This window comes from Hippoglossus stenolepis, chromosome 10 (assembly GCF_022539355.2).
Source record: "Hippoglossus stenolepis isolate QCI-W04-F060 chromosome 10, HSTE1.2, whole genome shotgun sequence".
NCBI classification, from domain to species: domain Eukaryota; kingdom Metazoa; phylum Chordata; class Actinopteri; order Pleuronectiformes; family Pleuronectidae; genus Hippoglossus; species Hippoglossus stenolepis.
Window position 1 is genome coordinate 13,161,261 of NC_061492.1, and position 13,816 is coordinate 13,175,076.

General features: G+C 45.9%; 1 protein-coding gene across 1 annotated transcript; it reads right to left on the reverse strand.

The window, feature by feature from the left end:
- Positions 1 to 644: 644 nt before the first annotated feature.
- On the reverse strand, positions 645 to 13,403 carry prima1 (proline rich membrane anchor 1). The gene is made up of 4 exons (XM_035168534.2): positions 12,457 to 13,403; positions 11,442 to 11,583; positions 8,930 to 9,062; positions 645 to 3,076 (listed from the first exon to the last, which is right to left on the reverse strand). Exons 1-4 carry the CDS (start codon positions 12,778 to 12,780, stop codon positions 2,977 to 2,979), a joined length of 699 nt encoding a protein of 232 aa, XP_035024425.1. The 5' UTR covers positions 12,781 to 13,403; the 3' UTR covers positions 645 to 2,976.
- Between the last annotated feature and the right edge of the window lie 413 nt (positions 13,404 to 13,816).

A 13,816-nucleotide genomic window follows, 5' to 3' on the forward strand; every position in this document is an offset into this window, starting at 1 on the left:
TTCAGTGCTCTTCTGCATCAGCTTGCGATGGCACAGGTTTGTCCCCCTTGTTTGTTTCACATCATTAGCCACACTTAATATACGATGTGCAAATTAAAATCAAAATGGGAAAAATGTCTATATGATTTAATGTAGCAATGAAGCCTCTCTTTCACGGAGGTGTTATTTAAAAAAAAAAATCCCTTTAAAATGTTGTTATTGGCACAACCTGCTTTCTTGCTTTAGCTGCAGAAACCCTTCACACACCCATGATTTAGTTGCTTTTTTTGACACTATTATTGATCGAGCCCAGAGCTCGAACAATATGTGGCCTATAAGTTGTGTTATTTGCGTCATTAAGCTCCATGGAGTGGAATACGCTTGATAATCGTAGTTCATTAAAGATGCACTGTGTGAGACAAACTGAGAACATGTCCTCGCGCCGCAGGAGGTGCAGGAGACGCAGGGGCCAGCCCCAGCTCTGCCCGAGACGCGAACAACACAGCACAACACAGCACAGTGCAGACAGGAGGATCACACGCTAAATAAAACAGTCTCTCTTTCATCGCCTTCGCCACGCGGGAGCCAGTTTGTCAGCTAATCCCAAAACAACAGATTCCTACCTGCGCGTTCGCTGCGTCTCTTAAAACACAAATAGACTTTTAGTCTGTCATTATGTACAGTTTTATTTACAACTGAAAAACTCAGCAATGAAATCAACTTATACACATCTCTCTATCTGTTTGGTATAATGCATAAATTGTGTATGTACTATTGATTGCCATATATACATTAATGGCTTGCTCCATCAACATGACAACATTGACATAATTCTAAATGGTAGCACATTGTTTAAGTTCCGCTATGTATAAACATATGTTCTGTTACACTGTACATGAATTAACAGTCCAGAAGGCAGATATTTAAATATCAATATTTACATTCATGCATCCATCATTTCTCTCCTATAGGTACATGTTGGGGTATACTGTTAGCTAATACCTGTGCATGTTTAGATGCAAGCATGTGTTTTCCCAAATTTCCACAGTTTAGCCAATGACTATACTTAACCGACAGCCACAGAGTGCAGCCCACTCTCAGAGCACACTCATCTGCATGCACACTCATACACACACAGATGGAAAGACAGACAGAGACACGCACTCTCTCTTCTCTCTCTACACACACACACACACACACACACACACACACACACACACACACACACACACACACACACACACACACACACACACACACACACACAAACATGCATGCATGCCCAGACACACGCAGGTTTAATGTAAAAAAGCACAGCAGCGTAGAGTGATGCTCCAGTTCAGCTCAGTTGTGTTTTTTTCCAGCGGGGATGTGGAGGATGCCTGTGACAGCACTGAGTCACACACACACACACACACACATCCCTGCCGAGGCCATCCGCTGTGCAACCTGATCTCTGGCTATTGGCTAAGTCTCCTGTCTCTCACCAGTCACAAGGTCAGCCCTGGGCTCATGTCCCCTGTTTCTACAGTGATGGGCTAAGCCCCTCTTGACGGACAGAAAAAAGACCCCCACCACAACAAAGATTGTCGAATCCAATCCACAAAACACAGCTGAAGGCATCTCGCTGACCCCAAGACTCTAAAACAACAAGAATTAACAGATGACCGGTGATAGCACATTAACTTCTCGGTGGTGGTGGTGGTGGTGGTGGTGATGGTGGGGGGCTTGCTTTGACGTAACAAATGAAAAAACGGGGACTTGCGTACGATGCGGCACAGAAATAATGTTTTGAGAACACACATTCACAGAGCACATCGCAAAGACCCCTCGCACTTCAGCCGACGTCTCAGGGAAACAGAGAAAAGCATCATCAAACACCCAGAGACAAAACAACCGATACCAGAACTCTTTGCAGAGCAAGCGCGTTTTCTGCATCAGTGTCTCGACAAAGCGACAGCAGGCTCGAAGCATCGGAGCATCACAAATGAATTATATGCTTTATAAATTATTCACTTAAAAAAAACAGAGCTATCAAGAAATAAAAATGGATTCATCGAGAGGTTCAAGATTTCTCGAGATGCGAGTAACGTACAAGACAGTTCCTTTTTTTTTCCCGTTTGAGTAGAAAAATAAATTCAAAGGTAGATAAGTAAATAAATAGAGCAAATAAATAGATGAATGACTGAAGTATATTACATTTGAGCCTAAGTCTTCAGTGGCATTTTTGGCATGGTAAAACAACCATGTTGATGTTGCTGCTCCTCTTTTTTTTTTGTGTTTTTTTTGGTTCTTTAATATGGATTTCTTTAAATTGCATAGTCAGATGAATCCACATCTCAGAGCCAGGACCAGCAGGAACATCATGCCTCTCACAAAGCATCTGTCTCAGAAATGGAGAACCAAAGATGAACAGTGTGAGGATTGGAATATAAAAAATGTTGCATTCTCTGTAAAAACTGCATGCACGTTATGTATCGTATGTGTGTGTGTGTGTGTGTTTGAGGGGGTGGGGGGGGGTGTAAGGGGGCGTCCTGTCGAGCCACCCATGGGAGCGCGGGGGCTGCTGTATTGTCTGTTGTTCCGTTGCAGATGTCAACAGTGTGTGAGGTCTGGATCTGCGGCAGACTGGCAGACAGTCCCTCTCCAGCCAGCAGCCAACCAGCCTGTCAACAACACTTGCTGCTACTAAGAGCATACTGTTCAGCCTGCTGTGCCACTTTGGACACCATGGGGGCTTGTGGACCTTTTCTCTCCGTCCTTTCTGCCTTCACTTTTTTTTTCCTCCTTCCGTCTTCTGCAGCTCCTCCCGAGCTGAATGGTGTCTTTAGTCCGGGCGACATGCCAAGCAAATAGGGACGGTATTTGAATACCTCGGGTTGAAAATAAAACCCCTGTTGCATTCTGGGTGAGAAGGGATCGCTGTATTCGGGGGGGGGGGGTTGAGGTGAGAGACGTACATGGTGATGTCACTTCCTGCGTCCACCGGGAGACAGTCTATACCACAGTGTTGTTGGTACCCATGGCCTTCTTCTTGCGGATGCTCATGGCGTATTCCCCGCGACTCGTCCCGTTCTCCTCTTTCCGTAGTGGTTTCCTGCGAAAATAAACATTTTCACAGAGTGAGGATGAGTTCCTTTAAAGGGAGAAGTGACACTACATTCGCCCTCGGCTAAAGGCCACGTCATTAAAAACGGAGTTTCTAGACTGTTAACCTTTGGGCTGATTTGATTCCTCAGGCTGCTCCGGATGGATACGCTGGTCTCAGCGATCCTTTCTAATAAGCTCAATGTTCAAAGGTCACTTTTGCAAGGAGACGGGAGGGAAGGATGCTTTGCAACACAGGGGATAAGGCAATTACCTACTCTGACTGGTAGATGCAATCTTCCTGCTAAGTAATGAGTGTGTGTGCGGCTCTTAAAACAACTTGGGAATAACATCGATACATAACCGCCTGGTGAAATTCCCTCTCAACGCTGGCTGTGCTTTAATGCTCGGCTCCTTTTTGAGAGTACGTTCTGGTGCAAAGTAAAGCAGCGACACATGATCCCTGTGCTGCTACTGGCCTGTGAAGAGCAGTATCATTCAATGCCGCCCTTTTCATGCACTCCTCTGTGCCTTTGTGGTTATTATATTTGTCCAGTGTACTGTGGCTTCTGCACCGACCCCCTCAGCTGCTCTCCCCTGCTTCGGCTTACGTAACTCGGAGACAGATCTGAATACAGTTAATACAGTCATTGTCCCACTCAACACTGTACAGTGCCTTCACTGGCACAGCGGACCCTTGAGCGACATCTTAGCTCAGTGTCTCCTCTCCTGAAAGCCGCGGCTGGCCAGTCCAACTTTGACGAACAGTCATTCTCAGTCCAGTCCAGCACAAATCGCTTTCCTTACTCGGACACGGTGCAGAGAGGGAATCCTTATAGGGCCAAATGAGCACATTTCACAGACATCATGTAATCCAATACAACGGCACTGCAATAAAAAACCTTCACTTTGTTTAGTTTCTGTGGAGACTGTGTCAGAGACGTGATGCTGTAAGTACTTTTTAAAGGGAGCATGCAGTTTTTGAAAGAAGGAATAACATAAACAGAAATGCAATGTTGCTCAATTCAATTCACATTTATATAAAATCTATGGGCTGTACCTTTAAGACTATTCTCTCTGTTACAACTTAATGTTGTTTCTATTAATATCAGTATTTTTCCATGGTGGTGGTGTCAATCCACTAAATATTTAATCATGCACACGGACACTCTATTTATTCACGATTCCTGAGCTGTCATCTCAATTTGTCAGCTGTCTTTTTTTCCCGTTTGATCCCGCGCTCTTCAGCCAATCTGATTCTGCCACACCTGTTATACAACCATCCCTCTGCTGTCAGGTTTTAAACCTGCTCCTGTCTCAGCTGTTTTCAGCTGTCATGTCAGTGCTGTGCTTCACCTCCGTGCCTCCACCTCCCCTGCTCATCAGAGCTCCTCAGAAATCCTGCTCAGCTCCACTCCAGCCACTTTTCTTTTTTTTCAGCAGAGGAATAACTCTCGTCTGTCGTTCATCCAATCAGGATGTTTACCGGTTTCACCATGATGAAAAAAAAATCACAGTGGAGTCTGAATGATGAACAATCTAGATATGTTCCTAGACAGGTAAGTTTTAAATGCCAATCAGCCCGCCACTTGGGTTAAGACTAAGATATATTTTATTACGACTGTGACATTGATTTCCATTTTATACACATTCATGGTCCCTGGATGACAAATCCTACTGAGTCTGCTGGTCTCCTGACTTGTAGCCACACCAGTAATTTCACATTTGTGGAGTTATGTGAAATGTTTCTACAATTATTTAATGGATTGGTGCAGACATGTATGATCCCCTTGGGTGAACTGATACCCCTCTTTCTTTTCCTCTGGTGCAATTTAGAAATTTGCATAATTGAATGTGTTTGTTTTTCTTCATTCATGTCTCCCTCAGGATGAACTGTGGTCAGTCCCTCACTTTTCAATTAGTGCCATCGTCAAGTCGACATTTACGTTTGCCTGAAGACTTTGTTTTAAATTCCTGTTAAACAAATTGGTTTTGTGATTTGTTTGTTTCTCAACAAATGTCAGCATGCTAAAATATAATTGTAATACCTTACGCTATATCTAAATACAAACAACAGATTTGATTGGCCTATATGATGACAGTCGACGTGACAATTTCCCAACAGTGAACTTTAATCATCGTGATTGCCCTCTAGTGGTTGGCTGCAGTACATCTCATAAACCCCACCTCCTCCATGTTAGTGATTGGGACATGGGCCAAACTAAAAAGTCAAAGCGCACATAGAATGAAATTGTCTTTCATTTTAGGTGATCATCACACTGACGTTTGGTCAAATATTTATTTTCTATATTTGATGCTATAAAAATGGGGTGAAACATTGATTGACAGCTGAAACTGACAATACCACAGCCCCAACAAACGATCACCACTCTGCAGACTTTGGCTCTAAATTAAGTTCAGGATAGTGGCGCTCGTGTACGGGATATTTTAGCTTCAACAGGAGGAAGTGAGGATGCGTCTTCCATCTTTATACAGGCCACAGTCTATGACATCAAACCTACTTAGCATCAGCATGTCAGGATTTTCATTGTGAGCATGCTGAATATATTAGCCTAGTAAGCGCCATATATCATAATAATCAACCTTTAGCATGATAGCATGGGCGAGCATGGAGCACTGCCGAAATGATACAAATAAAAAGTCATACAAAATAATATTAACTCTCTTCAATTTTAAATGAAGCTAAATCAAGTGTATTGAGCTTTCTTGTATTGCAATAGTCTCAGATTGATTTTATGCCTGATATTTTGGAGTGTTGATGTATTAATAAGATGTTAACCAGTAACTGTTGCCTAAAATAGACGACACTGCACTGCAGACAAAGTTGCAAACAAACTGTGAGGCTGTGACTAAGACTTCCTCGGGGACAGTCAGCTGTGAGGGGTCGTGTGGCTCAGGACACCGGGGACACATGCTGGCCGTGTAGGACAGATGCAGCTTGCCGTGTCCCTGTGGGACCCGGGGAAAGCCTGAGACAGGAAACCGTCCAGCCGCGGGGTGGAAACACATGCTGCTGCGGGGGCGATGATTGGATGATTCGGCTGCAGCTCTGGGAGTTGGGATATACCAAAGTTTTCTCTACGGGACAGATGATACTGTTTATAGCCAGTGTGGGAATTCTTCCCCTCAGAACAGTGAGTCACTGCGGATGACATTAATTTAACGTTACGCAACGTCTCTGCAGCTCACTAATAATTTTAATTTAGAATATTTTTGACGGGTCAGTTTTTCATGTCATGCTGTAAAGTCTGACCCTGTTGATTTACAGCCTGAAGGTGCTTCAGCCCTGTTTATTTCTCCCAGGATGTAATCTCCGCTCAGACTGACCATGTCGCTTGGGGCCACCATACAGGGCAGAGCACTGGGGCCTCAAACCAACCTCTACCCAGACGTTCAATAATAGATGCCATGCTGTTGACACATGGCAGGTGGCAACACAGGACTTCACAGGTTGGATGAATATTTCATATCAAAGCTGTGCAATCACAGCGCACTCTCCTGTTTGAAGTTTGGGGAATGGATCACGTCGAAATTGGGACATGTGTTGAGCTGTTTACAATTACTCCAGCCATCTGGATATTAGAGTTACATGCCATGGCTGAAAGAATAAGTATTAGAAAACAGACTGTAAAAAGCTGTCTGCAGTTTTGATGCTGCTGGTATAGTCATTTTTGAAAATGCAACAGAGGAGATTAATAATGTATCAGTAAACATTGGATTTTAAAGCATTTTGTTCCTTTTATTGTATCTGAGGTTGGAGAGTTTGGGATGTGGTGTATCACCCTTGGACAGGACCGGCTGTGATGTGTTATCCGTCTTTGGACGAGCCTCCCAGAGCGGGAAGTGATTGGGAAAAGCGACGAGCTTCATTAGTCAGTTGGGTTGAGTTTTGTTTGTTTTGGCTCCTTCCGTGGCTGACAGCCCGGACCACAGCAAAATGTCTCCTGCTTCGGATGGCACAGCAACACTGAGACCCAGCGTGTGTCTGAATCCTCTTCTCTATGCTCGCACACACCAGCCTCCCTGAGTGCTGTGGACTCTGAATAGAATCGTATGGAAGTGTTTCTTTCTTCTCTCCAGCCCTCTTTGCTTCTGACAGATGACTGGCAGACAGAGATTATAAAAAATAACAAAAGGCCAGGAGGGCTGGGACCTGCAGAGCTCGCTCCTCTGCTGTCTGTGCCGCTCAGGCCTTGGCCCTCGGCCAGCTGATTTTCATTGGGAAAGCCCGGAGCACTGAGGGGCTGGAAGGGCTATATATAACTGGCTGTTTTTCTCACTGACAAACCCTCTCTCACATTGTTATTGACCAAGATGCTCAATTACTGCCGTTGCTTGCTTTGCTAGACATCATTTTATCCGTCCTTCTCTCTGTGTTGTTTCCTCTCCCCTCCTCTCAGGAACAATGGACGGTCACAGAATCCATGACAAATGTTTGAAGGAACCACATTTTCCCTGGATTCCCTGGCTGGTGACTAATGAATGTGTAATAAGGGCAGTCTGGCTGGACCTGTGTATTTCTCCCCTCTCATTCAGAGTGGAGGGCAGCTTGGCGTGGCACAAAGTCTGCAGTCTAGAGCCCACAGAGCTTCAGGACACGACCCGCTTGCATGTATAAAAGATGTGGCCTGTGACTGAATGACTGCGCAAATTAATTCATAAATAATGACTTGGGTTTGGGGCTAGAGCCCGTATTGCAACAACACTTTCCTACCACTGCTGCATTAAAAAAGGTGCCCCTTGGCTACACAGGGGGCTGGAGAATTGCCATAATGAATTCCTGAGCCAACTACCCATTACTTCCACTGCCTGACTTTGCCTATTTGTTGTTTAAAGAAAGGAGAGATATAGTTCTGCTGAGGAAAGCCATATCTGGCATTGGGGCTTAATAAATCCCATAAATATAATATGGTAGGACACAAAATCTATTTAAACATGCATAAATAAAACATAAAAGTCGCTCCCTAATTAAGCACACATGTCTGTGGCTGTTCTCACGAGTGTGTGAAAGTCTGTGTTTATACCATGTTTTATAGAGTGTAAATATGCCACGATGATGTATGTATGTTAAGATGCTGTGTGTATATGGATGGGTGCACACAAGTATCCTCTGCATGCTTCTCTGTGCATGTGCATGTGCATGTGCAGGGCTTTGCATGATGTGGACGTGTGTGCATGTGTGTGTATGTGTGTGTGTGTTTGTGTGTTTGTGTGTTTGTGTGTTTGTGTTTGTTAAATGTCTGGGAACATTACCATGGATGTCAGAGTGCATGTGCGACATGGTGCTGCCTGAATGTCACACAGAGAATTGGGTCTGGTTTGTGCTGCAGGCAAAACCTCACGCAGCCTTTTCTCTAATAAGCCAAATGGGAAAAACAGATCCCGCTGCAACGGCAGCGTCTTGGGATTCCTCTGCTCGCCTCGTGCTTTCATGTTCCTGAATCCAGCAGCATTTCTACCAAGCTTTATGCAAAAAAATAAATTTAAACATGGTAATGTTACCTCAGGTCGTCATGCACCTCGATGAATTAATTGAGGATAGAGGAGGTTTCTGCTGGACTCACTGTAGTGGATCTTTCTCAGTGACGTTAACAACCCATTCCATTACCTAACCTCTGACCTGAGTGTGACCCAGCAGGGTGATGACAGGGTCAACGTAGCCCCCCGCGCCGCTCTAACACGAGGCCAGGAGAAATACTACAGTCTCCCATGGGTCACATTACACATGATATGTTGAGTAACCAATCTGTGACAGTTCCCATTTCAATTTGTCATCGTTCGATATATTTAGGAGTAAGATTTAACTGAAATACAACAGGAAAAGAGAGAAATGACATCCAACCTCTTGATGGCCTTGTAGCAGATGATGATGGCTGAGAGGAGGAACACCAATGAGGCACAGCCCACCGTTCCAAGCACCGCAATGTCCATCTCCATCCACCAGGGCCTCAACAAGGGCACCATGGGCTCCGGCACTTAGAACGAGAGAGAAGAGGGGAAAGGAGGAGAGAGAACGCAGAGAATGAATTTAATGAATGTCAAACAAAATACATTACTATGCTTTCAATGCACACAACACCGACTTTAGCCATGTTGTTATATCCTGAGTGATTGCATTATACAACACAGTAACAGAGCAGCGTTGAAGTGATTCTCTGACTTGGGAAGTAGCCGTTCTGTGGCTCTTAGGTTCAACGTTCAAAGATATACAACCTGACACCATGAATCATTTAAGGTCCCGTCAGCCTCCTCTACACCAGCACTGTTGTAAACACCAATTTGTTGCAGGAACCTCCTGCTCTTCCCACATTAGATCCGTGGACTGAGGCCACTCACCAGGAACGTTGTATAACATTATGTGCATCAGCAACTTAAAGTCTGTAATGCAGAAACTTGCCTCCTCTCTTTCTGCAGTGTTTGATGCTCCCCCCACATCTATAAATCAGTTTAGTCATGTGCACATCAATCTATTGGAATGCCGATTTCTTCCAGCTCCATGCTCCTGAGGAAATACACCGTTCTGTATATGCAAAAAGGCGAACTCCTAACTCCTGCATGTATAGTGTTATTCTGTTGTGAATGAACGAAAGGGTTTACACCATGGCAACAAATACTCCTCGGTAATGCCGTGGACTAGTTTCCAGCACAGCACATTTCTCAACGGAGCAAATAACAAGGCGCTGCTCTTCCCCGGTACGGCACACCACATCATAAGTCACTATGAATTTAAAAGCTCCTCTCAGCCAAACTTCCATTTTAATCCTGCATTTTGTCAACGGCTGTAGGATTTAATTCAGTCAGTGGCACGGATCTACTCTATTGTGACGGAGCACCCTCCTTTGAAAGGACTTTGGAAACCATTTTTAAGCACATGGGGCGCTTACTTGCAGCGCCAATTTCCCCAAGACTTTTAGCACATAGATAAGATCGCAGCCATTGTCCCAGTTTTTTTTGCCATGCATATTCATTGCATTTTAAAGACTTCAGTTTAAAGCGAAATTTCTGCTCTAACCACTCTGCAAATTGGGCTACTGAGGGAGCATCAAGATAATTATGTGCCTGTATAGATTAAATTGAAAAAGGGAGGGAAAAAAACTCCCTTTTAAGTGAATTATTCATGGCGTCTGCACCATCCACAAACATTTCCGTGTAAAGTTAAAAAGGAATGGAAATTGGCCTGCTTATCATACTTATCGTGACACGCTGCTTGTTGTGGAGGCACCAGATCCTTGTGGATGCAGAGCTCCACTCGTGCATTGGCGGTAAGTGGGCATCCACCCCCCCCCCCCCCTCGCCTCCACACACAAACACACACACCTTAGTTTACAGTCAGATGGTTCTGGCAGCATTCATGCAGTGACCTTGACAACAATCACAGATGGGTCTATAACTCTCGATTCATAGGTAGCTCACATGGTGAGTCAGGGGAGGAAAAAAGGGCGGTCCATCTAAATTGACCAGACAGAGAGAAAAAGGAAAAAATTCATTGGACCTGATTGATTAAAACCTTTACAGTGCTGTCTGTTGAGACTTTGGTGATGAAGTGCTCCTCCCTATTCATAACACTAAGGGCTCGGGGTTGAGTGATTCTAAAGAGTCACAGTAATAGCTCAGAATGGCTGCATCATCAGCAACGCCTGTCCCATATTTCAGCGCACTGTTCATTAAGGTGCTTGAGACGCCATACAAATCATCTCAACTTTCAGCGAGCGGGGGCCCGGTGAAATATGTTCACCTATCTGTCAGTGGATTTACCGTTTCAGAGTGGAGGAGGAGAGACTGCCGCAACAGGCCACTGGATCCACACCGATATACTGTACATGATTTGTACACAGGGACTACCACACACACATCACACACACACACCCTTATTGCCGGCAGCTCAACTTCAAAAACGAAGCTGGAACTACTGTGCTGCTTCATTAGCCCCTTATCTCTATCAAATTAGAGCTAATTTAATTAACTCATCTGTGTTTTAATCAGGGGTCCTCCGGGGGAAACCCTACCACTGAGCCACTGAGCTTGGCAGCCCAGCAGGCTTGGATTTCACAGGCAGCTGGGTACTCCCCAAGGTCAGACCCGGAATAAATTAGTCCTGTGTTCAGCTGTCAACATCCTGCTGGCTCTATCACACACAGAAAACCAAGGCCCATGCATGGGCACTCACACATCAACTCTCAGGGGAGGGCTTGAGGGCACAATTCTTCTCTTTTGCATAAAAGGAAAAAACTGTTTCTTCAGACTATTGCTCGACACGTGGCTGTAGGGAGTGAGATCCAACTGTGGGGTGAGAGTGGAAGGGGTGAGGCAGACAGACTTGGACGGAGACAGGTGTGAAAGCCTGGGTGTCTTACCTGAGGTGACCAGTAGCCGCGGGGGAGGCGGGGGAGGTGGCGGTGGAGGCAGGGGAGGGTATCTTCTACAGTGGCATGCCAGCTGGCACTGTTCACTAACTTTCTCCGCCACAGTCCGTGAGCATGACCTCTGGAGTTCTCCCTTATGGCGAGGGAGAGTGGAAGAGAAAGAGAGAGACACATTGAAATGGCTGAGGCCCTGTCCTTCAGTGCATTACTCAGAAGTGCCATCAGCACAACACTGTGCAGCACAAATGGAGACTCTTGAACAGCTCAGCAGCCTCTCATTTGGCAACACCGTGGACATCCTCTCAGCATTCTCTCCATATCGCAGCTCCAGTGTTTGTTGTCACTGGGGCTGCTGGTGTATGTAGTACATGCACAATAGTAGCACGTCTATGGCTGCATCAGCCCGCTCCCTGGAAGAAACCACCCACCAGCAGAGTGGGCAGCAGGCTGCCCCGAGGAGTGTGCGTGGGCGGACTTGGAAACTCAAGCAGATCACATTACACATGAACCCTGGCAACAGTGTGTGCGTGTGAACAACAGCTCACCACTATCTGTAGGCAGCAGCAGCACAGGGGCAGAGGTTAGAATACTCATCACTAGCATATGCCTGCCTGCTGCAGGGATCCTGGTGGGATAACTGAATATTGTTATCATAAAAACACTACTCCATGTTCCCACCACAAAGAGAGATGAGTGTCTGTGTGTGGATGAGAGTGCACTTAGATGTAATTCTCATGCCTTAGTGGAAACTCTGCATATGCATGGCCGACGGTATTTAAACACACATGTGTGCCATGGACTGGCGACCCCCACATATAGTGTATGCACACAAGCAAGGGATTATATTATAACTGCAGCTAAATGTGTGAGTACAAGTTTTTAAAAAAGACAGTCAGCACCACAGTTTTAACCACAGTCCATCGGCAAATCAAACTCCAGCTACATTAGTGCGACCTCTCCTCATGCGTAAAGTGACAAGTGGCGCGCCCCGAGCCATGATCCTTACCTGGCATGAGAGTAAAAACAGTGAGAGGAGGCAGTGACCGAAGAATAAAGGCCAACAACTTAAAGTGAATGGCATTAGATCTTGGACCAGCATTCCTCTGTTGTCGAAGATACTAGGCGGCGTTTCCAACAGATGAATGCAGCACACATAGGCTGGAAGTGTGTGGGAAATAACCATCCACCCTGTCCACTTCAGCGCAGAGATCTGTGACAGGCGTCCCCAGAAGTAGTTTATAATGCCACAATCATTTCCCGTTTGAAATCCCGTTGTCGGTAGCATAGGACAGGCGAGCCGGTGGAGTGAGTGAAGCAAATGTTCGATCATTCACATGTCGAAAGTAGTTCTTCTCTTTTTTGCTTTTTCTTTCTTTCTTCCTTTCTTTCTTTCTTTCTTTCTTCCTTTCTTTCTTTCTTTCTTCCTTTCCTTTCTTTCTTTCTTTCTCTGGCACTCAGACGGCGACCTGGATCACGCCGGTGGTCCGCGCAATGTGAGGGCGGTGGATGGCCCGTACCTTACATCCTCCTCGGCTGCGAGCATGAGTGCAAATGGGCCACTCAAGCCATCGAAGTTGAAGGAGAGAGGGGGGAAAACACGGAAAGAGAAGAGAGAGAGAGAGAGAAGCGAGAAAGAGAGAGAGCGAGAGAGAGAGAGAGAGAGAGAGAGAGAGAGGGAGGGAGGGAGAGAAAGAAGAGATCCTCAGGAATATCGTGCGGCAGGATTCCTCACATCTCCCCCTCAACTTATCTGGGCTGAGCGGTGGATGTGCACGGGCGCGTCCGGAGCGCAGGGGCTGAGCCGCGGGTTCACAAACTGATGCCTCCCGCTCTGTGTGCCAGGAACGCAGCGGGCTGTGTCACACGGGAGCGTCAGCATCACCACCGGCGCGCACTGGATGCTGCGCGCACATCAGCTCGTCCTGGCAGCGCGCAGGGCTCCTACAAATTCACCCTCCTCAAAAAAGTAACTCCCCCCCACCACCACCACCACCCTGCTCATCCTCTTCATCCTCATCACCCCTCCCTTCATCCTCCCCAAAAAGAGGGAGAGAGATAGAGAGGAGGAGGGAGGGTGATTGGGGGAGATGTGGTCATTATGAGGGCGTTTGTATCAGTTGGCTTTTATTTATTTATTTTTTGGTTTTGCTTGTTTATAGTTGTGTGTGTGTTTTTTTTATTTTTATTTTTTATCATAGTGGTCCAGGCAGGAGAGTATAGCCCACAATGATGCGTGGAGGAGGAGAGTGCGTAAGGATGACGCGTCAAGTGGAGGGAGAGGGAAGAGATGGAAGAGAGAGAGAGGGAGAGAGAGAGAGAGAGAGAGAGAGAGAGAGAGAGAGAGAGAGAGAGAGAGAGAGAGAGAG

Bases quoted from the DNA above. Each gene is read 5' to 3' on its own strand.
- prima1 (XM_035168534.2), bottom strand. From the start codon at position 12,780: ATGATCGAACATTTGCTTCACTCACTCCACCGGCTCGCCTGTCCTATG. The intron at 9,063-11,441 runs GTAAGACACCCA...TCTCGTTCTAAG, and splicing joins GCGGCTACTGGTCACCTCAG to TGCCGGAGCCCATGGTGCCC. The intron at 3,077-8,929 runs GTTGGATGTCAT...TTATTTTCGCAG, and splicing joins TGCTACAAGGCCATCAAGAG to GAAACCACTACGGAAAGAGG.